The 23,576-nt window shown below is 41.1% G+C and overlaps 1 protein-coding gene across 1 annotated transcript in view; it reads right to left on the bottom strand.

Annotated features, from left to right (window-relative positions):
• Positions 1-267: 267 nt before the first annotated feature.
• The window catches only part of STK17A (serine/threonine kinase 17a), a 42,554-nt gene continuing 19,245 nt past the window's right edge, over positions 268-23,576 (bottom strand). The window contains exons 4-8 of the mRNA XM_004708035.2: positions 22,283-22,427; positions 6,807-6,933; positions 1,974-2,022; positions 1,708-1,887; positions 268-918 (exon numbers count right to left, since the gene is read on the bottom strand). Of these exons, the coding sequence (XP_004708092.2) occupies positions 594-918; positions 1,708-1,887; positions 1,974-2,022; positions 6,807-6,933; positions 22,283-22,427 (826 nt within the window). The 3' untranslated portion in view covers positions 268-593. The remainder of the gene's footprint in view (positions 919-1,707; positions 1,888-1,973; positions 2,023-6,806; positions 6,934-22,282; positions 22,428-23,576) is intronic.

The following is a 23,576-nucleotide window of genomic DNA, read 5'->3' as shown; positions in this document are numbered from 1 at the left end:
CTACAAACACTACACAGAAAGACAACAGAAGCCGAATCAAGTCAACATAAAGCAGTAATAAAACACAAAATACAAAAGAAGATATTATTAAAGTAAACTGGATGTTATTTGAGGGCTCAAATATTTGTAAGACTTCTATTTAAATTAAAATCTTGTGTAAAAAAACAAACAAAAAAAAAACCCAAAGTGAAAAATATATCAATTTTAGTAAAAGTATCAACATACATATATGCAGACACAGCTACGCATTTGAGTAATGCAAAATAATTTACAAAAGTGTAATTTTGGCACTTTTACTGGTTTTTTAAAGAGAGCGAACACAAACAACTTTGCATACACATTCTCAATCTGGAGAAACAGGGTGGAGAATACAAAGGTGCAAACATTTCCCTTCTCAAAAGCACGGCAGCAGATCACTTTCACCTGCTAAACCACCTGGCTGGCAACTTCATGAATCTGGCTTGACTCACCGAACTCCATAAGGTTGACAAAGTCATTTTAGTTTACACCAGTGACAGCTGCTTATGTCCACTTTCAGGTCCATCAAGAATATTAACATTTTGGAATTTGAAAGTTCTGCAGGGAAATACTCCTCAGTAGATAAATTCTCCTGGAATTTCTTGCAGCAAAGGTTCTTCAAATTTAAATCGTTTGGAAATGGCTTTTTGCTCTGTTTGCTCTTTTTCAGACTGTCTGCATTGTCCCAAAGTATATGAAGTAACTACAATCAACTCCTCAGTTAGAATGGCTTCCTCCGTTTCTGGCTTCTCCGCATCGGAATGAATTTCAGGTACAGAATCACCTTCTTCCAGAGCAGTTGCCTCGTCTAGTGATCCTTTCACCTTGAGAGAAGGACCCTGAATACAGCTCGGTGTTAACCAGGGGTGTTTTAGACATTCCTCAGCAGTGGCTCGATCTCTGCATAAAGACATAACATTTATTTACATTTAAGACAACATAGTGAACAGTTCCATTAGAAATTGGAACATACGATATTATCATTATTGTATTTGGGGATTTTTTTATTGTATTTTATTTATTTTTGTATTATAGTATTATGTTTAAAGAGTTGACAATAACCTTCCTGGGAATCCAGATTGGCACACAAATGTCAAGCCATTTTGACTTTTGTGTGCTATTCCCCATTCATGCTGAAAAATCATATTTTAAGTAAAGTATCTCTGAGAAGCCCTCTTGAATAAGGTGACTAGATGGGACAGTCCCAATTTTTAACAATTTTTCCCACGTCCCGTGGTGTTTAAAAAAAGTCCCGATTTTTGGAAAGAATGCACAAGGTAGGGTATACGGTTTTCAGCTGCCATGTTGCTATTTCGCCAGGACATGAGTTTTATCAATGGTGTCCCGCTTTACCAATGTTAAAATCTGGTCACCTTACTCTTGAAGGTCCTAGATTGACACATTCATCTGTTGAAGTTTAGGTGTTATTTTGTTGTCAGTTTCTCATGCCTGTGAATGAGTTCCATCTCAACAGGACCCATGTGCAATAACGTAGTTCTCCCAACTATATCACTAAAGGTGTGAGTTTAGCTTTTCTAAAAATATTTCCAATTTTGCCTTTTGTTCATCTTCAAATGCTTACCAAAAGTTTCAACATTTCAGGCTTTCATTTGGTTCTTACAGTATTGAAATACCTTTTTTTTTTACTCAATTAAAAAGTGACATCCATCAGTGTTAACTAATACTTACTCAGGTTTTTTAACTAAAAGTGCTTTGATGAAATCAATGGCTGACTCTGACACAACATCAAATTCTTCTTCAGAATAACTTAAATTCATCTGGGAGATGTTCAAGAACGTTTCTTGTTTGTTATCCCCTAAGAAGGGCGATATCCCTGTAAGCATGACATACGCCAACACGCCAATGCTCCTGAATTTTAAAGAAAATGTAAGAAAATTAGGATCATAATAATTTCAGGAAATCAATTTGGTTGATTTTTCATAAATAATTCTTACCACATATCTGTTGCCATGCTGATAGGATCATAGCTAAGAATTTCTGGAGCTAGGATAAAAACAGACAAAAATCATTGTAAGAAAAAAATTCATTATTTGCTCTTAGAGATCAAAGATATTTAAAATACTAAGAAACTGAGACACGACATCCCATTTACAGTGGCTATGAACATTAACAGTCAAATTATTGAGTTACTGTAAAACTTAAGCAAATGTTTTTAACTAAAGACTTTCCACAGCTCTATCCATTGTTGAAGCCTGGTATTTAAAACATATATAAATACAAAAATATTTTTTTGACACCTTACTCTTCCCACGCCCCCTCCACCTAATCAAGCACGTGAAACAAATGGTCTTTTAACTACTCCTCCTTATATCTGTTTTCTTCTCTCCAATGCCAACTCTCAGCTACAGCAAGTTCCCCTTTCCCCTGCCCAGTGCAGAAGGAGCCTGTTTGTGGACTGACTGCCTGTCATCCCACTCCTACATCTATTCTCCATGCCACTGCTACCAGAATTCACTGCCCTTGAGTCAATTCTGACTCATGGCAACTCTATGGGGCAGGGTAACCACGAGGCCACCAGTGTTTCATATGCTGCTCCACAGTGAACTTTTAAACCCTGCACCCACTAGCAAAGTCAGTCAACATGGTAAAAAACCTCCAGCCTCCTCAGAGGACACTGCACCACACACAGAGGCAATGATGCTGCATCGATAGGATCGTTGTGATAAAATCATATGTTCCATGAAGCCATGGTGGCCAAGTGAGTTATGAAGGGGGCTCCGCCCTGCATGTCAGTAGCTCAAGACCACCAGCCCCGCTCTGTGGAAGAAAGATGAGACTTTCTATTCCCCTACAGAGGTCCAGTCTTGGAAACCTGTAGGCGTTTCCTCCCTGTTCCACATAGAGTTGGAATTGATGGAATGAGTTGGAAAAGACTTAATGACAGTTGGTAGAAGTGGGTTTTTTTTTTTTGCTTGAATACTTCACTAAATCATTGTTACATATTCTTAAATAAGGGGGCTCAGGAGAGCCTTATGAAAACTCCTCCTTGAAAAGAAAAATTTATTCAGTGACAATCTGCTTAACCTAAATATTTGTTTTTCTGCCCCTTCAAGTACACAAATAGAAAAGCTAGGGTTGGTTCGTGCTAATACATTTAGAAACAGATCCTGAGGGTAAGGGGAAGGTGGGGGAGGGAGGAAGGGGGAACCTGGAGGATGGACAACAGAGAAGTGGGTAAAGGGAGACATGGGTCCGTGTAAGGCATGAAACAATAATAATTTATAAATTATCAAGGGTTCATGAGGGAGGGAGGGAAAACAATGAGGAGCTGATACCAAGGACTCAAGTAGAAAGAAAATGTTTTGAAAAAGATGATGGCAACAAACGTACAAATGTGCTTGACACAATGGCTGCATGTATATATTGTGATAAGAGCTGTATGAGGCCCCAATAAAATGATTTTAAAAATTAGAAACAGATCCAGACTAAAAAATTGTGGCTAGTACAATTTAAAAACAGAATGAAAGTATTCTGATTCTAGGAAAAATCTGAAATACCCTAAATCCACATCTCTTAATGGTTTTCACAAAATTCCATTGGATATGACAAAGAAGGAAGTTGGGAAGAAACATGCTATTTTCCTCATCTTTGATTTCTGTAATTGTTGAGAAATAGAGGCTCTTAATAGAACTTAAAAGGTTTAAAAAAGTCAAGAAATTAAAAAATGAAATGAATTTTCCAAATTTACTGGAAAAAGTAAAATGGAGAGCACAGAGCAAAAGATTGGTAAGGGAAAGGGAAGAGAAAATAATATTATTTTAAGAGCTTTATATACTAAATCCATGTTCCCTATGTGGTAGGTACTACTCTTAGCCCATTTTATGGACAGAGAAAACTGAAGCGTAAAGAGAAAAATAGGTCACTGGTCAGTATGGGGCCAGAACTCACACCCGGGCAACCGTGTGTCTACACCCAGGAAGGGGCTCCAAAAAATTCATAGAAAAAATTCCATTGTCTTTTAATTTAATTTTTCCATAAACTTTTTGAAGCTCTCTTTTATGTGTATATAAATAAAACGAATGTGGGGGCCATTAACTCATGTACTTAAAGACAGTAACTTGAAGTTTGATTAAGAGAGGGAAAAAAAGCCCCAACTAAAGTCAAAGCCAGATGAATGAGAGAGAGAGAGAGAGAGAGAGAGAGAGGGAGGAGCAGAGTAGAACAGTCTTCTAACAGTCAAGCAAATACATTTCAAGGTAAAAAGTATTAAATATACAAATATTAGCTTATAATGAAGTACTTAGTTAAACAGCATTAAAATGTATTAAACAAAATTCTCTTTTTAAGAAGGTAACAAAAATAGGGGACTTTTCAAATAATTCTCCTTGTGATAGGTAGTATTATTGTGCCAACCTGGCCAATAAACACATGTAGGATTAATAAAGTTGCAGTTTAATTGAAGGGCAAAGAGATAAATGACTTGACGAGCCTCGCTTTTCTGTCTCTTGCTCTCTGATGATTGGACCTTAGCTAGTTCTCTGCCTCAACTTGAGAGCTACCCTACCTGTGGGACACCCAACCTGTGGACTGTGGCACTATAGTTTGAGATTTCTGCAAGACCAGCTTCGCCACACAGCTGGTGTAGACATCATTTGAGCTGGGGACTGTCGGACCCTGTCATCTGGCTGACTGTTGGTGACCTGCCCTGCTGTTTGCTGCCTGTGGCTGCACTGCCTATATTGCTTTAGAGAAGATTCAGCTGTCTGCTTCCTTGACTTGCACCTAGCAGCCCTCGTGAGTTGAAGGACTGCCAGTGTATTAACTGTCTCATGGATTTGAGTTGAAGTGCTGCTCTGTGGACCAATTAAATGTTCATTTCTTATGTTGTATATATCCATCTATCTATCTAAAATTACAAGTGTCCTTGTTTTGTTTCTCTAGAGAACCCCATTTAACACACTCCTCAACTCAAATGGTTAAGTAGACAGAGCTAATATAAAGAATCTAAATAATACAATAAGGCTAAATGACATCCGAAAACTGAAACTCTGAAAACTGGAAATATTCTCTGTACTTCTAAAAAAATCATTAAACATTAATATACTGACACACACCCCCCCACAGAAAATCCCTGATAGTTACGAAATAGAATAAGCGCTAACACATGCACTAAATTAGAAATAAAAACAAATGCTCAAAATCTTACACACTTTAAAATGCTTTCCTACACAAATTTGGGTCAAAGATAATAACGAAAATCCTCATAGTCTTAGTCAATTAAGGAAACAATGACGACAATATCAAGGCAATTCCTAAAAACTACTTAGTGGTCATAATGTGGATCAGTTATCAGATTGAAAATTACACATTCTAGTCCATAAAAAAAGCACAGGAAACTATTGTGGGTTGTTCTCCTGCTCGTAACATCACGTATTACCTAATTAGTAAGGTTCTGTTTATGTTTAAATTGTGAACGCTTTTGTGTACCCTCATGGCCATGCAGCTTCCTGTTTACCTAAAGCCCTACTTGTCCTCTTCTCTTCTTCGGTGTCCCCTAGAAACCTCCTTCCTATGCAAATAAATCCCTAATGTCCTACATGGTCAGTATGCGTGGAAACGGATTCAACAGCAATGGTTTGATTGTTTTCTTTAGTCTTCACATACAACTCCTTTGACCTTCTGGGCTGTGAGACCTGGCTTCCTCCAAGGGTCACCGTGCTCTGAGGCTTCTGTAGTAAGGACGGTTGGTCCACCACCTACTTCACACCTTTACCCACCAGCAAAAATCCTTCCCTTTAGGGCAGCGGTTCTCAACCTGGGGGTCTTTCACAGGGGTTGCCTAAGACCATATTTCTGAAGGTCTTAGGAACTGAGACACTGCTCCTCTATCCGTCTCCTGGCAGGTCCGCCCACATATGGGGTCCCCACAACGTGAGCAACTGTATTAAAGGGTCGTGACATTAGGAAGGTTGAGAACCACTGCTTAAGGCTGAGACCACACTCTTCTTCACTGCATGTCATGGTGCTGTCATTCACTGACACAACCATCCTCCTGCACTCCAAGGCCTGACAGTAACAGGGAACCCTCACCATCCACCCAAACTCACAGAGCAGACATCACGTGTCCTCATCTCTTGGCTTAACAGATGCCCTTCTGTAGCTGCATCCAAGGCCTCCTTATTAGTAAGAACTATTTCACCTCTGAAATTTTAAATATTAATATTCAACTCACCGGTCACGATCTCTAAATTGTTCTGCCAGCTTGCTCTACTACATATGCTTTTTTACCTCATTTAAACCATTTATCTTTCAAATTCCACACAGTGCCCCTTACCCCCGAGTTGATAAAAAAAGCCATAGTCATTACTTCTACGTACTCCAGAGAACTCATACTCTATTACTTTATCCACTTTTGACCAGAGAGCTCTACTTTGCATCAATCCAACAGAATGCTCTCCACACACTTGTGGAATGACTCTGCTTGCACAATGCCTTGAACAATGCTGATTACCAACTTGAACTTCTTTAGAGGTCTCAGATACCTAATGCTGCTTTACTTTAAAGAGAATATCCTCTCTTAATTCTTGTAGAAGTAATTCCTTCAAATTTCTTTAGCTGTAAGAGATCAGCAACCTGACACCTCATATTCTTGGACATTTTCCTTTTTAAAAAAAAAACTTAATCCAAAGGACTGAATCTCTAAAAGCAGAATTTCAGCCCGAGTCATATTTCTGGCATCACCATTAATCATAACACATGAGAGTATACCTAATTGGGAGGTAATTCCTCATTAAAAAACAAAACCATTACAGTCTGATGATACTCACCCACATACTCAGGAGTTCCCATAATTTCTCTGAGCTCTTCATTGTTCTTCATTATTCTTGAAAGGCCAAAATCGACGATCTTGATGTCACCCAATGGAGACTCACTTGTCAGTAAAATATTCTGAGGCTGAAAAAAAAACCAACCCCAAAATTTTTCATGAAAATTATGATGATGTATACCAAAGTACGTAAGCCCTAAAACAAATTTCACCCACACAATCTACACAGGAATTTAACACTGTGTCATTTACCCAACAAATGTTTTTACAGTATAATTACTCTGTGTAAGTTAAGTCTTACACGCTCATATTTTCATTTGCTTCTTCTACATTTCTGGTCTCTCTCAGCATATAAATATATAATTGAAATATATATGTACATATATATGTGTATACACACACATACTCATGTATGTATATATACAAACCCACGTGCATTTGTGGCCCTAACGTAAAAACCAGATCAGACCACTTTTAACCACATCTCTCCCCAGCAGAGTTCACTCCCTGACATTCTCTCCCAGTGCAGCATCTTGAGAGTGTGGCATCTACATCCGCTTTAATTTCTCAATCGACCTAACCCTGGGTTTTGAGCCTCTAGAGAGTTTGCCCTCTTTAAGGACACCAACAACTGTCAATAATCAATGACCTGGAGGATGGCTGTTTTAGTCTGGGTAGAGAAACAAATCCACAGAAACTCATGTGTAAGAGAGTTTTTTGTTCTTTGATGCATGATACCTGATCCCTTTGACAGCTCGTGGTCACACATACTGGTGTGCTTCTTCCATGTGGGCTTTGTTGCTTCTGAGCTAGTTGGCCACTTGTTTATCTTCAAGCCTTTAAGACCCCAGACGCTATATCTTTTGATAGCTGGGCACTATCAACTTTCTTCACCATCTTTGCTTATGCACACATTTTTCTTCAGTGATCGTATCAGGAAGGTGGGCACCCACTGATCTGATTTTTAGCTCTTTGATGTCTGATAACTGGTCCCTTCTGCACCTCGTGGTCAGACAGGCTGGTGTGCTTCTTCCATGTGGGCTTTGATGCTTCTGAGCTAGTTGGCCACTTGTTTATCTTCAAGCCTTTAAGACCCCAGATGCTATATCTTTTGATAGCCGGGCACCATTAGCTCTCTTCACCACATTTGCTTATGTACACGTTTGTCTTCAGTGATTGTGTCAGTAAAGCGGGCGCCCACTGATATGATATTCAGTTCTTTGATGTCTGATAACTGATCCCTTCTACACCTTGTGGTCACACAGGCTGGTGGGCTTTGATGCTTCTCAGCTAGATGGCCACTTGTTTGTCTTCAAGCCTTTAAGACCCCAGATGCTGTATCTTATGGTAGCCGGGCACCATTAGCTTTCTTCACCAATTGTAAAGGTGGGTGAGTGCAGAGTGGAGACTCAAAGTCCATCGGTAGGCAACTGAACACCCCCTTACTGAAGGGCTGTGGGGAGGAGACAAGCCAATCAGGGTGCAGGGTAGCAACGATGAAACATATAACTTTCCTCTTGTTCTTAAATGCTTCCTCCCCCCCACTATCATGATCCCAGTTCTACCTTACAAATCTGGCTAGACCAGAGGATGTACATTGGTACAGATAGCAACTGGAAACAGTGGGAATCCAGGACAGATGACTCCTTCAGGACCAGTGGTGAGAGGGGCGATGCCTGGAGGGTGAAGGGAATGTGGAGTAGAATACTGTAATCAGTAAAATACTGATTACAAGAATCTAAGTATTGCCTCCTCCCTGGGGGATGGACAGCAAAGAGGGCAGAGGGAGACATTGGACAGTGTAACTTATGACAAAACTATAATAATTTATGAATTATGAAGGGTTCATGAGGGAAGGGGGAGTGGGGAGGGAGGGAGAAAATGAGCAACTGATACTAAGGGCTAAAGTAGAAGGCATATGTTTTGAGAATGATGAGGGCAACAAATGTACATATATGCTTGACACAATGGATGTATGTATGGATTGTGATAAGAATTGTATGAGCCCCCAATAAAATAATTTTAAAAAAAGAGAGAGTTTTATATGAAGGTTAAGTGCACATCAAGAAAACATCCCAACCTAGTGCTGCCCAAGCCCACAAGTCCAACATTAACCCGTATGTCCGGCTTGCTTATGCTAACTTACCTGTAGTGAACAATTTCATATGGGGTTCACACTGATGCAAGAAAATCATGTGTAAGTGTTCACTATGCATTAGTAAGTATAGCGAAGCAAGGCTGTATTTAATTGTACTTGCTTACTGGGTCCTCTGTTCCTGTCAGGAATTGTGAATTTGAAGTGGCTCTGATTATGTAGAAAAGTGCTGTGGGGTTGGGAGTAGCAGTTGCCAGACATATCTAGATAGCAGAATCACTGGAGATATGATAAATGTGAAATTGTTCAGTACAGATTAGTAATAAGTGAACCTGTCCTTATTTTGCTTATTGGGTAGTTCAACCCTGCCAGTGATGTACAAATTCAAATGGATGTCTTTCAGGCACTATTATAAATATATTGGTTTTTTTTTTTTTTTTTTTTAGCACTTCTTGGAACTGTTAATCATTGTAGTCTTGAACTTCTTCCCTGTGTTTCTTTCCTCTTTGGACTCTTCGTTATTTTCTCAGATGTTATTTTTCCCTCCAGTTCTCCTTTTATTTATTTTTTTTCTTTTCATTCTTTTTTTTTTTTAAACATTTTATTAGGGGCTCATACAACTGTTATCCCAATCCATACACACATCAATTGTGTAAAGCGTATTTGTACATCATTTCTCAAAACATTTTCTCTCCATTTAAACCCCCGACATTAGGTCCTCATTTTTCCCCTCCCTCCCCGCTCCCCCCTCCCACATGAGCCCTTGATAGTTTATAAATGGGTATTTTGTCATATCTTGCCCTGTCCGACTTCTCCCTTCATCCACTTTTCGGTTGTCTGTCCCCCAGGGAGGAGGTCACACACAGTTCCATGTAATCGGTTCCCTCTTTCCTACCCATTCTCCCTTTACCCTCCCTGTTTTGCCACTCACACCACTGGTCCTATAGGGCTCATCCATCCTGGATTCCCTGTATTTTCAGTTCCTATCTGTACCAGTGTACCTCCTCTGGTCTAGCCAGTCTTGTAAGATAGAATTTGAGTCATGGTAGTGGGAGCGGGGAGGAAACCTTTAGGATCCAGTTCTCCTTTTAAACAGTATTACCCAGGAAATATACTCAGGAGAAGAATTGCCTCTTCTTTTAAGACTCTGCATTCTATATTTGAACAATTTGATCTCCCTCCCAAAGCTTCCAACGCCACTTACATGCTGCTGAAACTTCCACCCTAAGCCACTCTCTAGATTCCTATATCCAATTAACATCCTCTTGTTTCACTTGACCGAGAGCAACACACTCTCAACTCCCCCCATGTACAGAACTTCAACTCAACAAGCACTTCTGGTAGGTACTCTTTCTCCTAACCCCACCAAATAGATTCCTCTCTCCTATTTTCCCAAGTAATTGCTGGGGAATCATTTTAAACTGCTGTATCCCTCATTTTCACTGTTTCCCCACATCTAAGGATATCACCATCAATCCACATCTCATTAGTCCCTCCTCTCTCTTGCTTACAGTTGACGTTTGCACTGTTTCTTATCCAGACCACTTTGGCAGCCTCCCATCTCTAGTTCTCTCCACCTTGAACCCATCCTCCATTGTACAATAGGATAAATTCCACATAACAGAAATAGGACTTTGATATTCTCCGTTGGCTGCTCACCACCGATAGACACACTCAAGTGGGGTGGGGGGTGGGGTGTTTGGAAGACGTTATATTAGGTGGTGTACAAGAGCTACTCAAAGCCATATAATCAATAAGGTCTATATTCCTGGAGTCAATTTTATCCAACTGGAAATAAGGTACTTCTTTATAAAAATTCATGTAGATGATTCTAAACCAGAATGCAAATTTCATTAGATATTTTTCATAAGAAACTTGAATGAAAAGTTTGTATTTGCTTCTCATTAACTGTCTTCTACAACTGAGAACATTTCCACAGCTAAACTGACAGGCATTGGTAATGGTAAAATTAAAAATATATATGCTCGTGTATAAGCCAAGATTTCCAGCACATTTTTAATGCAGTTTTTGTGGTAAAATTAGGTACCTCGGCTGATATTCGGGTTGATGTATACTGGAGTATATACGGTACTTCGCTCCAACACCCAGAATATTTTATGATCTATCTCCTGGTGCATTTCCAAAATTAATCTCCTGCCACTGCTCTCTAGGCAATGTGTGTCAAGGGGACTTGCTGTAATCCCTAAACAATATGCACATGCTCATATTAAAGCCATTGCACGTGCACTGCCTTTGCACATAAAGTCCTCTCTTCTCTGCATGACCAATTTATTGTCATCATTCACTCTGTGCGTGATGGGTCTCTCAGCAAAACACTACCTCCTTTGCGAAACCCTCCCCGCCTTTCCGGAGGGCACCAAGGCTGCTCCTCCTTTGCTTCACAGCATCAAGGGCATGGCAAACCCATCCCTTACCTTTCTGTCTCCGTCACATGTTGGTTCCCTCAAGGTCTATAATCAGTGTTCCTACTTCCTCCCCTTCCACTCACTCAGTTCCTTCACCTGGCTTCTACCCTTTCATTTTCCTGCAACAACCTTGATGAGGTCAGCAAAGGCCTGCAGTGGCTTAAATGCAGTCATACTTTTCTCAGGTTGCTTCTTGGGTCCCCTTTGTTGGCTCATCCTTTTCTCTCTGACCCATGGACATTTGGGTTCCTCACAGCTTCATCTCAAAACCCTTTTTCCACTCCACACTCTCACCTTTCACAATCTGTCCACACCCAAGCCTTAATTATCATCTGTATGTCTTGAGTCACAGAATTATATCTCTGGCCCAGACCACTCTCCCAGTTCTAGACCTCTCCAACCAACGGTCTACCTAGTATCTTCCCTTGGATAGGCCAAACCAAACCCACTGACTCACAGCACCCTAACCCGATCTAAGGTTTCAAAGACGGCAAAGCTTTACTGAAGCGAACAGCCACATCTTTTCTCTACCAGTGGAGTGGCTGGCTGGTCTGAATTGTTGACTATGCGGTTAGCAGTCAAGATCTTGATACACATTGCTAGAATTTCAGATTCAACCCAACTCCAAACAGATTCACATTTTCCTCCCAAATCAGACCCCTTTATTCTAATGACGGCCATCTCAGGATGTTACTATCATAAACCACTAACAGTCTGTCCTTCCATTCGCTCCCCTGGCTTTCCTTATGCTTAATTGACACGTCACCATACCCTTGATTTAAATTCTACATGTTAAGCATTTCTAGACTTGTCTATTTCTCTCCATCTATACACAAACACTAATTCACACTGCCTTATTTCTTGTGTATTTGCATCCCCTTCTTAAATGGCTTCCCAGGATCTACTTTGCCCATACTGCCGTCAGAAGGATCCTTTATACACCTACCTCTTATCCCCATCTTAGTCCTTCAGTGACTTCCCATGGCTCTTTTGACAGCCTCTATACACCTTAATGTGGGACGCAAAACCTTTAGCTCATTGTATACCATGCTGCCAGAGCATGTGCTAAGTCAACCTAGCCTCAGTCAGCATCTTTCAGTTCCTTGCCATGCTCCACAGACGGTTTGGGCATGGCATTGTCTTTCTGCCTGGAACATGCTTCTTCTGTTTAAGACAGGCGGATCTACCTCTGCTCAGTGTGATAAGTGCTCCTGTAGCAGTGTATACAAGGTATTAAGGTTTAAATAAATCCGAGGAATTAATTCAGTCCTGAAGAATTACAGAAGAGATATACGAACAGGCCTAAAAGAAGAAAAGGATTCCATCATTTAGTCTACAAATCCTTACTAACAGAGGAGGGTGTTAATCAAAATACTAGACATTCAATGTAATTTAAGTCTTAATTGGTTGTGGAGCCATACTCTAATGGGGTCAGAGAGATTAAATAATAAATATTATCACTTCAGCTACTTTTAGATGCTTCAGAGAGTGCAGAGCAGGGTGGTAGATGCGAGCTGCTGAGGGGGTGTCTGAGGGCAGGCAGGGCAGTTCCCCAGAGAAGACATCGCTGGAGGGGAAAACCAGGTTAAGAGGGAACTGGTCATGGCAGAGCACCTTGGGGATGGGGTAGGCAAGGAGCATTCTAAGCAGGGAGAAGAGCGAGTACAAAGGCCGAGGCATGGGCCAGCCATCAGTGTGGCAAAGAAGAGCACAAGGAAGGGGGGACTAACACAGGAAAGGAGCCTGAAAGGAGATTGTTGGGGGCAGAGAAGGTAGAAATCAAGGGGAGTAGGCCATTGTGGGGTAAAAGAGAGAGCGAAGCTAGAGGGAGGGAAAGAGGCCATTCTAGGAAAAGAGAAGGGCACCTGCCCAAGTATACTGGGAGCCAGTGTACCCAGGCTGTGAGATGGGTCAGCGATGACAAGAATATGGTTGGAAATCTCCTTATAAGAATGCGTCCTGATCCTGGGGAGGGCTAGGGGTGTGTGTGTGTGGGGGTGGTGGTGGTCGTGGTCACTGGGAGGAAGTTATGATGAAGTGCAGAAAGAAAAACTAGAAAATAACTGTCAGATATCATAGTGGTAGAATATGCACAGAACACTGCGACTAACTGCTTAGGTGTAGATGTCAGAAGAATTAGGAGTGTGTGCCATTCCCTGATCTAGTCAGGCCAGGAAGAGAAAGGAGGACTGAATCCAGTCTGGACTCCACATGCTTGCATGCTGCAGGACATCCTGGTGCAGATGCTCCACTAACAGTTGAAAGACAGGCTGGAGGGAATTCAGGGCTAAAGATACAACATTGGAGGTCAACAGAATATATGAAGGGACTTTAAAAGGTTCATGACAAAATGAAATTAAACAATAACAGGAGCAAGTAACAACTTAAATGTCCATCAGTCAAAGAATGAAGAAAGACACTCTGGTAGCTTCACACTATGGAATACTACACAGCACCAACAATGACTGTCGGAACCATGAAGCACCTCATGACGTTGATGGTCCTGGAGAACACTATGCTGAATAACATTAGCCAATCACAAAAGGACAAATAGTCTATGAGATCACTGACATAAGGAGAAAACACACACACAAACAAACAAAAGGCAAAGACTCGAATACCTAAGGGGATGTTGATATTGGGGGAAGGGCAGGAGAGTCCATTTTTTCTTTCTGTTAATCAAGTTGCTTATTGGTCCAGGTGTTCAGATATTTTCTGTTCTTTATGTTGAAGTGTCATCCCTACTGAAGGTTATCATGTTTGATCTCCATCAGTAAGTGCTTCAAGTCCTTTTCAGTTTCAGAAAACATGGTCCTTTCATCTGCAAATGGCAGCTTACTAATGAGTCTTCCTTCAATCCTGGTGCCTGGCTATCAAAAGATATAGTGTCTGTGGTCTTAAAGGCTCGATGGTAAACAAGCGGCTATCTAGCTCAGAAGCAACAAAACCCACATGGAAGAAGCACACCAGCCTGTGTGATCACGAGGTGTCGATGGGATCAGGTATCAGGCACCAAAGAACAAAAAATCATATCATTGTGAATGAGGGGGAGTACAGATTGGGGACCCAAAGCCCATCTGTGGGCAACTAGATATCCCCTTACAGAAGGGTCGCGGGGAGGAGACAAGCCAGTCAGGGTGCAGTGTAGCAATGATGAAACATACAACTTTCCTTTAGTTCTTAAATGCTTCTTTCCCTCCCCCTCCCCCGACTATCATGATCCCAATTCTACCTTACAAATCCAGCTAGACCAGAGGATGTACACTGGTACAGATAGGAACTGGAAACACAGGGAATCCAGGACAGATGAACCCCTCGGGACCAGTGGTGAGAGTGGCGATACCGGGAGGGAAGGTGGGGTAGAAAGGGGGAACTCATAAGAATCTACATATAACCTCCTCCCTGGGGGATGGATAACAGAAAAGTGAGTGAAGGGAGATGTTGGACAGTTTAAGATATGACAAAATAACAATAATTTATAAGTTATCAAGGGTTCATGAGGGAGAGAGGAGCCGGGAGGAAGGGGGGAAAATGAGGAGCTGATACCAAGGGCTCAAGTAGAAAGCAAATGTTTTGAGAATGATGATGGCAACAAATGTACAAATGTGCTTGACACAATGGATGTATGTATGAATTGTGATAAGCATTGTACAAGCCCCCAATAAAATTATTTTTGAAAATTTTGAAGTGAAACTGAAGAAAGGTTACTAGAGGAAGCACATTTCTCAAAAACTCAGTTGTTTCAAGGAATTTCAGTATTAATGTTTATTAGGTAGTCTCTAGCAACAGCACCATGTTCTGAAAAGGCTTTATTTCTCTAAATCAGTGATTCTCAACCTGTGGGTTGCAACCCTTTGGGGGTTGAACGACCCTTTCATAGGGGTTGCCTGATTCATAACAGTAGCACAATTATAGTGATGAAGTAGCAACGGAAATGCTTTTATGGTTTGGGGTCACCACAACATGATGAACTGTATTAAAGGGTCACGGCATGAGGAAGGCTGAGAACCACTGCTCTAAATCAACAGTCAGCACAACGACAAGTTTATAGTTCTTGAATTTCTCTGAGTGATACAGACTGCCTTTCAATAAGCTGAAACACGTGTGTGGAAATCAAGAGATGGGCCCTTAGTGTTTATGATGTGTTTAGCCTTCTTTTTGTGGAACCCCGTTCAGGAGAAAGAAGCTGTGACATGCAATATCTTAATTCTATTTAAAATGCAAGAATCCCAGGTGATATGGAAAAGAAGTAAGGTCCATGGAAACAGGCAGGAAACTTAGAGACTGTCCTCAAACACACATAGGCTGGAGTGCGGTCTTGCTAAACGCTGATGTTCCTGCTTCCGGTGGAGTCCTTTTATTTGTCTTGGTATCTTTTCCCTTGGCATATACCCTCTTTTTCACTTCCAGAACAAGCTCCTGGGGTGAAGACTTACTGCCTTAAATCAATGTAAAGTTGAGGTTAATTTGCTTAATAAGGTTTAAGATATCAGGGACAAGGTTTTAAGGGACATTTTATGAGGCAAGATACATTCAAGAACATTAATTTACTCATTAGAACTCAGGGTAGAAAACATTGGTTAACAGTTTGTTAATTTAGGGGAATTTGTTGAGAAATGCTCTTATGTTATCCCTATTTGCAAATAATATTTTCATGCTTAAACTATCTGTGATTTAAATAATAGATTTAAATCTATTCAATTTAAATCTCAGATGAGAGAATCCCAGCTTCTAGTTCCTACACTACTCCTCTACTTTTTAACATACACAAAAGAGAGCTGACACACCCATGATCAAATAAATACCAGGTCTAACCGTGCTGAAAGATCTAACCAGAAGAAGGCCACTCAAGACAAAGCAGGCCACTTGGCAAAATGACTAACTTACCAAATTAGCAAGACTACTTTGGAACTTTTGGTTATGCTCTTTGTTTAGGTCGTTTCCCCTGATTTTTCACTCCTACGATGTTTCATATGTAAACAGAGGGACTTTCCCTTAATTATCAGTCTAGTTAGTCTTTTGTTTCTGTGGATATATCCAAACCAAAAGAAACCCACCGGCACTGAGTACATCCCCACTCCTAGTGACTCTAAAGGGCAGGGTACAACTGTGTCCTTGGGTTTCGAGGTTGTAAATATTATGGGAGCAGAAGCTTCATCTCTCCAGGAGTGGTTAGTGGGTTCAAACGACTGATCTTTTGGTTGGCAGCTCAATTTGTAATCCACTATGCCACCATATAATTAAAAAAACAACAACACAAACCTACTGCCATCCAGGCAATTCTTAGTCATAGCAACCCAAAGCACAGAGTAGAACTGCCCTGTGGGTTTCTGAGACTGTAATTCTTTACGGGAGCAGAAAGTCTCATCTATCCACCAATCAGCATCTGTCATTTCTTAAAGAATTCTCCACCCTCAACTTACAGTATTTGGCTAAGAGTTTTCAATGAATCATTCTGAAAACTGATCAGTGGGCAAAAGATCATTCTGGGGCTGAATTTTAAGCCAACAAATATATTTCTAGTAAGTCTTAGTTATCTAGAGCTGCTGTGACAAAAATACCACAATAGATGGGTTTAACAGACATTGTGTTCTCTAATATATATATATTAGAAGTCCAAATTAAGAACACATACTCTAGGGGAAGACTCTGTCTCTCTCTCTGTTCTCCTTGAAGGGAGCTGAGATCCACACGGCTGGCAGTTTGAAACCAACAGAAGCTGCTTCGGAGAAAGACTGGGCTTTCTACTTCCATAAAGGAACAGTCTCTGCAGCCCACAGGGGGTCGCTATGAGTCAGCACTGACTCAATGGCAGTAAGTTTGGTTGGGTTTTGGTTCTCCCGGAAGGAAGGTCCCTGTCTCTTTAGCTTCAGTTTTATGGGCTCTCGGATATATCCATGTGTCTTGGCATCTACCATATCCCCACCTCTCTTACTCATTTGCTAATTTAATCTCTTTTATATCTCAAAAGAGACCGGTTTCAAATGCACTCTACACTAACCGTGACTCATTAACAATAACAAAGACAACCAGTTTCCAAAACTAGATTCTAAGGATAGGGATAGAGATTAGGATTTACAAAACACATTTTGTGGGACCCCAATTCAATTCATAGGCTTTGATAGAACAATGATCTGCTTTGGAAACCCAGAGGTGCAGATCTATCCAGCCCTACATGTTTCCTCTGAGCAGTGTGCTTTTGGGTGAGGATCAAAGAGGGCCAGGGGCACAGTAGCTTGGCTGTTAACCCAGGTGCTGCTTCTGTAAAGAATCCAGCCTTGGCAACTCTGTGGGGGCAGATCTTTCTACTTTCCCCCAGGGCCATTATGAACTGGAATCCACTTGACAACAATGGGTTTTCTTAGAATAGTTTTAACTTTCAATTTCTGACTTCAGGCCAGGGATTCCCCATTTGAACCAGAATGGGACTTACACTGTCTGTTAGGTGAAAAACTGAAATATCTTGGAGTTATCAATTTATGCAGAACTGAAACATAAGAAAACACCCTTATCTTTGAACAGTGAGGGAAGAATAACCTTTGTTGTAATTTTTTTATTTCTAGTAGCTTAGTCTTTTCAAGATCTTATATAGACTAGGAGTTAACATTAATAATAATACATTCTCACTGGACAGATGACTGTTAAAGGCATATGACGTGGAGTCTCTGCCCAGGTTCATAGAAGTCAGCTGGAAATGTTTTTTCAGTAGGAATTGTTCCCATTGGCCCTTCTGTTGCACCAAAGCTATCTCTGAGCAGGGCCGGCCCATACATAGGAATAATGTGGGGGCAGAAGAAAGGATGAGCAGCCTTCAGGCCACTTGGCTTCCGAGCTCCTTTGTGCCTAGGGAACAGAGTCCAGTTTCGAACATCAAAGGCTCGTGACGACCAACATGACCATCATCAAGGCCTCATAAATCCGGAAGTCTCTCCCAAGTACTGGGGAGAAAGGAATATGACTTACACTGAGTATATTGGGGAGAAAGGGATGTAATTTCCTTGTGTAAATACACAGGTGAGCCTGGTACTCAAGAACTTAATATTCACCTTTGACTGCTTTCAAGTAACATCAAAGACCCAAGACACACAGTGTTGGCAATCTGTCTGACTGACCTACTTCATTAGGTCCTGAGTTATGGCCAGAGGTTGAGCTGTCTTAAGCTGAAAGCTCATTTGCCATAGGTGGAATGCTATTTAAGTCGGGGTTCTGTTCTTGGAAATTCTTTTTACAATCTAAAACTAAAAGCTAGCTAAACATCCTAAAAAATTAAGCAAATACACAGTTTTACAGAGTTAAAAGTCCGTGAAACCACACATTTCTTTTGGGAATCCTTCTGCGTAGGCAGTGCTGAGATGTCTTAAGAGTATGAATGCCTGTAAGTCTGGCATGAATGACCATCTGTACCTAGCACATGTTCTTGAAGCAAGACACGTGATATTTCTTGCTGTAAGGATCTATGAATTTCAATGTGAACAATACACTAACGGACAGAAGCAAAGCCCTTGTTTGGTCACTCTTGCAATGTAGTTCAACTGGGTGACCTCCAGACCACTTCCACATTCATATCCTGAGGCTGCCTGAGTACACACATGTCCACATATGCCTTCAAAAAATGCCACTGTTACTACAGTGTGGCTACTATTTTATGACTGTCCATTTTAGCCACTGTACTAAATAGTAATTTCTTTGGGAAAAATTATATCTGCTTATAAAGTGAATTTAACGTGACATCTTTCAGAAGAGAACAAGAGAACTTCCAAACAAAATGAGAGAGTTTTGTTTTCCCTGGAAGGAACTAGTATTTAAGAGAGTATCTGTCAACAGAGCATGATCCTTTGGCGCCCAACCTCCTGATTGCACACATTGTACATTCTTTCTTGAAAATATTTTCACTCAATGAGAATTAAGAACAGTTATTAAACTCTCAAACTAACCAATCAACCAACAAACCCACCCACCCATTGCCAATGAGTTGGTTCAAACTCATAGCCACTTTATAAGACCGAGTAGAATGCTCTCTGGGGTACCTGAGCCTGTAATCTTTATAGAAACCTACTGCTTCATCTTCCTCTCATGGAGCAGCTGGTGGGATCCAACTGCTGACCAATGTTCAACCCACTGCACCACTGGGGAGCCTTGCTATTTAAACATTAGTGTCAACGTAAGGTTACGGACTCTTTCATAGAGCAGTAGTTCTCAAAATAAGGGTAGTGGCACTTGAAATATCAGCATCACCTAGTAACTTTATCAAAATGCAAATTCTTGGGCCTGGCCCTGAACACACACTCTGGGATGGGGGCCTAGCAATTAATTTTAACAAGCCCTTCTCCAAGTAACTCAGATGCAAGCTAAAAAGCGCAGCCATAAAGGATCTGTTTCAACTCCAGTACAGACTACAGTAGAGGTACATGGGTAAACGACATGGAGCAAGATGAAATTGCAGAAGTTCAGGATTGGAAAGCCTTTTGGGGGGGTCTAGGAGTTTCCGTTTTCTTGGGTTACCCTCCTTCTTAACCCTAGTCCCTCTGGCTGATAAATTAACTTGTTTGTGAAATAAATAAAAGGAACTAGAATCACTGTGAGGTGTTTTTGAGCCGTTTATATTTGAGGACTGTTTCATCTCCCCCCCACACACATGGACTTGAAATTACACACTCAAGAGTCAATGGGAACATCTTACACTTCTACCACAGATGCCTGAAGAGTTTCTAAGAAGAGAAACTGGTATTTACTGTTTGACTTCCAAGTTCTCACTGTCAAATACAGAACTGCTTTGGGAATTCATGCTTCCCCATTCACAGACCATGTGACAGATGGGGCCTGGGGCTCACCCCTTCAAGATTAGGCCCTAATATCACACTGGCTGACCACTCAAAGCCCTGCACCCCTTAGTACAGTCAGTGATCTAATCAGAGTGAAGCTCAGGCCTTCTGAGAGAGCTAGTAAGCAGTTGACTCTCTTCTGCTGGCCCTCTGGGCAGGTGCCAGGTTAAGGCAGCTCTGCTTCACCTTAGGGCCATCTTACTGTTATTCTGAGAAGGCAGAGCTGATGGCTGGAGATAAAGTATTGAGAATACCAGTAAACTGCCATAATTAAGTGAGGATTCTCTCTGGACTTTTGTACCATAACCTTTTTTTTTTTTTTTTGAGACTCTTTCATTTGATTTTTTTGGTGTTAGTTTTAGTTGGTGATTCTGATCACTTGACAAGGTCCTAATTGATATAAAAGTGAAGTGTACTCTTTAATTTTTGACTGTTTCTTTCTCCACCATTCTGTATTTATAACAATACAGTAAAACATCTATTTTGTGCATTAACCTGGGTTTTCTCCCTTTGCTGCCCATGTCTGTCTGGTTCACAAGTGAAGCTGTCAGCGCTTCAGAAGGGGCCTTACCCATTCCATCCTCGCCTCCACCACTGCAGTAAAAGAGGCAACGGAAACTAGTTTTGAGGGAGCCTTCTAAGAAGGGCCTTCCAGTGGCCAGAGGGATTTAGGAAGCGGTCAAGTGGGAAAGGTCACTGCTGCTCCCCTCTACTCAAGCACCCTGGTGGGACCAATGACTGGACATAACCTGGAGAGCAGGGGCCAGAGCAGAAGCCCAGCACTCCTCCCTACCCTCCTCCATGCCCTAGCTCATTTCTGTAGGGTCCTCCTCAGCAATGGCGTGGTTGCAGGAAGTGGATGTATAAGCATTGGAATGGGCAACAACTGCCATCGATCACCTTGATCTCTGACCCATTGGCTGTCTAAGCCCCAGAGCTACCAACTATGCCTCTAGTCCAGCTGCCAGGGAAGGCCCCAAGGAGAAACTGAGAAGCCATGCCAAGACTTGGTGGTTTCCTGGTGCATGGAGGCAGAGGCCAAGCAACCATGTGGCTGAGAAGCTAAGAACTGGAGAGACTTGGCTACTGGCTGACTGGTAAATATTCATGGTGTGGGGGAGAAAATGCATGAATCCATACTGTGTTACCTCAATCACCTAAAATTGTATGCTCAGTCATTTATATACATGCACAGGGTATAGAAAGACATGTCAAACTGTATGAAATCATCAAAATGACTCAATGACTTTTGTGTTCTTTGCTTTTGGCTCCTTGCTTTTCAGTTTTGTATAATGCACAAAAAGCTTGAAGTGAAAAAAAAAAGTGATTTTTAAAAACTTGCATGGAGTCCCCATTGCCTGTGAATAAGTTAGTTTGCTGACACCTTAAAAAAAAGAAGAAGAAGTGTTGCGGTGGACCCATGCCTGTATCCTTTCTGTTTACTGATCCTGACTTGTTAACCTGTTAACGTCCCGTAGTAACCCCCTTAATTGTGAATATTCTCTATGAGTTCTGTGTGGCCATTGGAACAAATTATGGAGTAGAAGTAGTGGTCGGAGTACTGGTCGACTTCTGAATAAATAAAGATGAAGGTAGAAAGAGGTGTGCTTGACCCCTGCCTGATGGAAACAGGGAAGCCAGAGGTCAGATAGAGCCACCTCCACACCGTTCACTGCAATAACAAAATTAAGTTCAAACACTTTACATGACATTTGAAACTCCTGGAATCTTAACATTTTCTCAATTTTTCATATCCCTTTCCTGTCTCTCAATCCCACCAGTTTCCCACCCACCCCCAACATACTCAAGTAAGCTTACTTTTTGTGAAGATAATTTTCTCTTCGACCTATCTAAATTTCTTTTAAAGGTCTGAACTCAATTCATCTTCTCCAGGAAGCCTTCACCTACCTCGCTCATGCCAATATTCTCTGAGTTCTAGTTTGGGGCAGTACATTATTATTAACTCTTTTTTTTGTACTCACATGCATTTTACCTCCCGGGGCAAACTAATTAGGGAGAGGAGGAGTCTTCTATCCTTGATAGCAAATGAGCCACCTTGACAAATATAAAATTCTACATCTGGCATGACACGAGTTCTAGCAACCATCAACTCGTAAAGTAAACCACATCTTACCTTCAGATCAAGATGAACTACATCATGAGTATGTAAAAAGCGAACACCTTCTAAAATTTGTCTCATGAGTCTTTGCACATCTTTTTCTTTAAAAGCGTCATCCCGGTCTGCAACACACTGGTCAAAGATTTCACCTCCAGCAGCACTAGAGGACAGAGCACATTTGAATTACAGAGGAAAATGCTAACACAACAACCAAATGTACCTTTTTTTTGTTGTGGTTAACTTTAAGTGTATTAGTATCTTTATATAGAGTCTGGGTGTATGTCAACGTTTTAGTCTATCAATAATGCTTAAATACATTTTTTATTTTTCACAAAAATATGCAATTTCTAACATAGGCTGAGCACTTCTAAAAATGAATAAAGCATCAATTTAACAACTCAAAAAATTAAACTTTAATAACACTGATATACTTTCAAAAAATTATTATATTGAGTTTTGGTCTACATTTTGCTCCCACACTAACTAGGATTGGCAGTGAGAGCCAGGCATCTAGTTTTTCTGGTTTTGGGGTTGTGGAGGATGGGGGTTCTGTGGTCCGTTACAACATTAATTGTTCCCACGTGTCTTTGCTTTTCTCAGCCCTTCTTTATTTGTTCTACTGGGAAAAGGCCAACTGTTGACTCTAATGTTACTTTGGTGTGCTACACCCAGAGCTTTCTGTTTCAAATATTAGTTTTCTGGATTAAGGGGGTGGAAAAAGGTGATATGTGATTTGTGCAATTCTACAACTTTCTTCTTAATATTCTTAGGGAGCCCTGGTGGGACAAGGAGTAAGCACTTGGCTTCTAACAAAAGGTTGATGGTTTGAACCCACCAGTGGCTCCATGGGAGAAAAGATGTGAGGACCTGTTCTCTAAGGTTACAGTCTAGAAAACCCTAGGGGGCAGTTCTACTCTGTTCGACAAGGTCATATGTCAGAATCGATTTGCTGGCCACAACACCTCTTAGAGCAGCAGTTCTCAACCTGTGGGTCGTGACCCCTTTGGGGATCGAATGACCCTTTCACAGGAGTCGCCCGATTCACAACAGTAGCAAAATTACTTATGAGGTAGCAACAAAAATAACTTTTTAAAAATCATTTTATTAGGGGTTCATACAACTCTTATCACAATCCATACATCAACTGTGTAAAGCATATTTGTATATTCATTGCCCTCATCATTCTCAAGACATTTGCTCTCCACTTAAGCCCCTGGCATCAGCTCCTCAATTTTCCCCCAACAAAAATAATTTTATGATTGGGGGGGTCACCACAACATGAGCAACTGTATTAAAGGGTCGTGGCATT

Source organism: Echinops telfairi, unplaced genomic scaffold, assembly GCF_000313985.2.
Source record: "Echinops telfairi isolate 266 unplaced genomic scaffold, ASM31398v2 ScPeMD7_7;HRSCAF=31, whole genome shotgun sequence".
Taxonomy (NCBI): domain Eukaryota; kingdom Metazoa; phylum Chordata; class Mammalia; order Afrosoricida; family Tenrecidae; genus Echinops; species Echinops telfairi.
The sequence above is the reverse complement of the archived record's forward strand: the minus strand, read 5'-3'. Positions and strand labels throughout refer to the sequence as shown.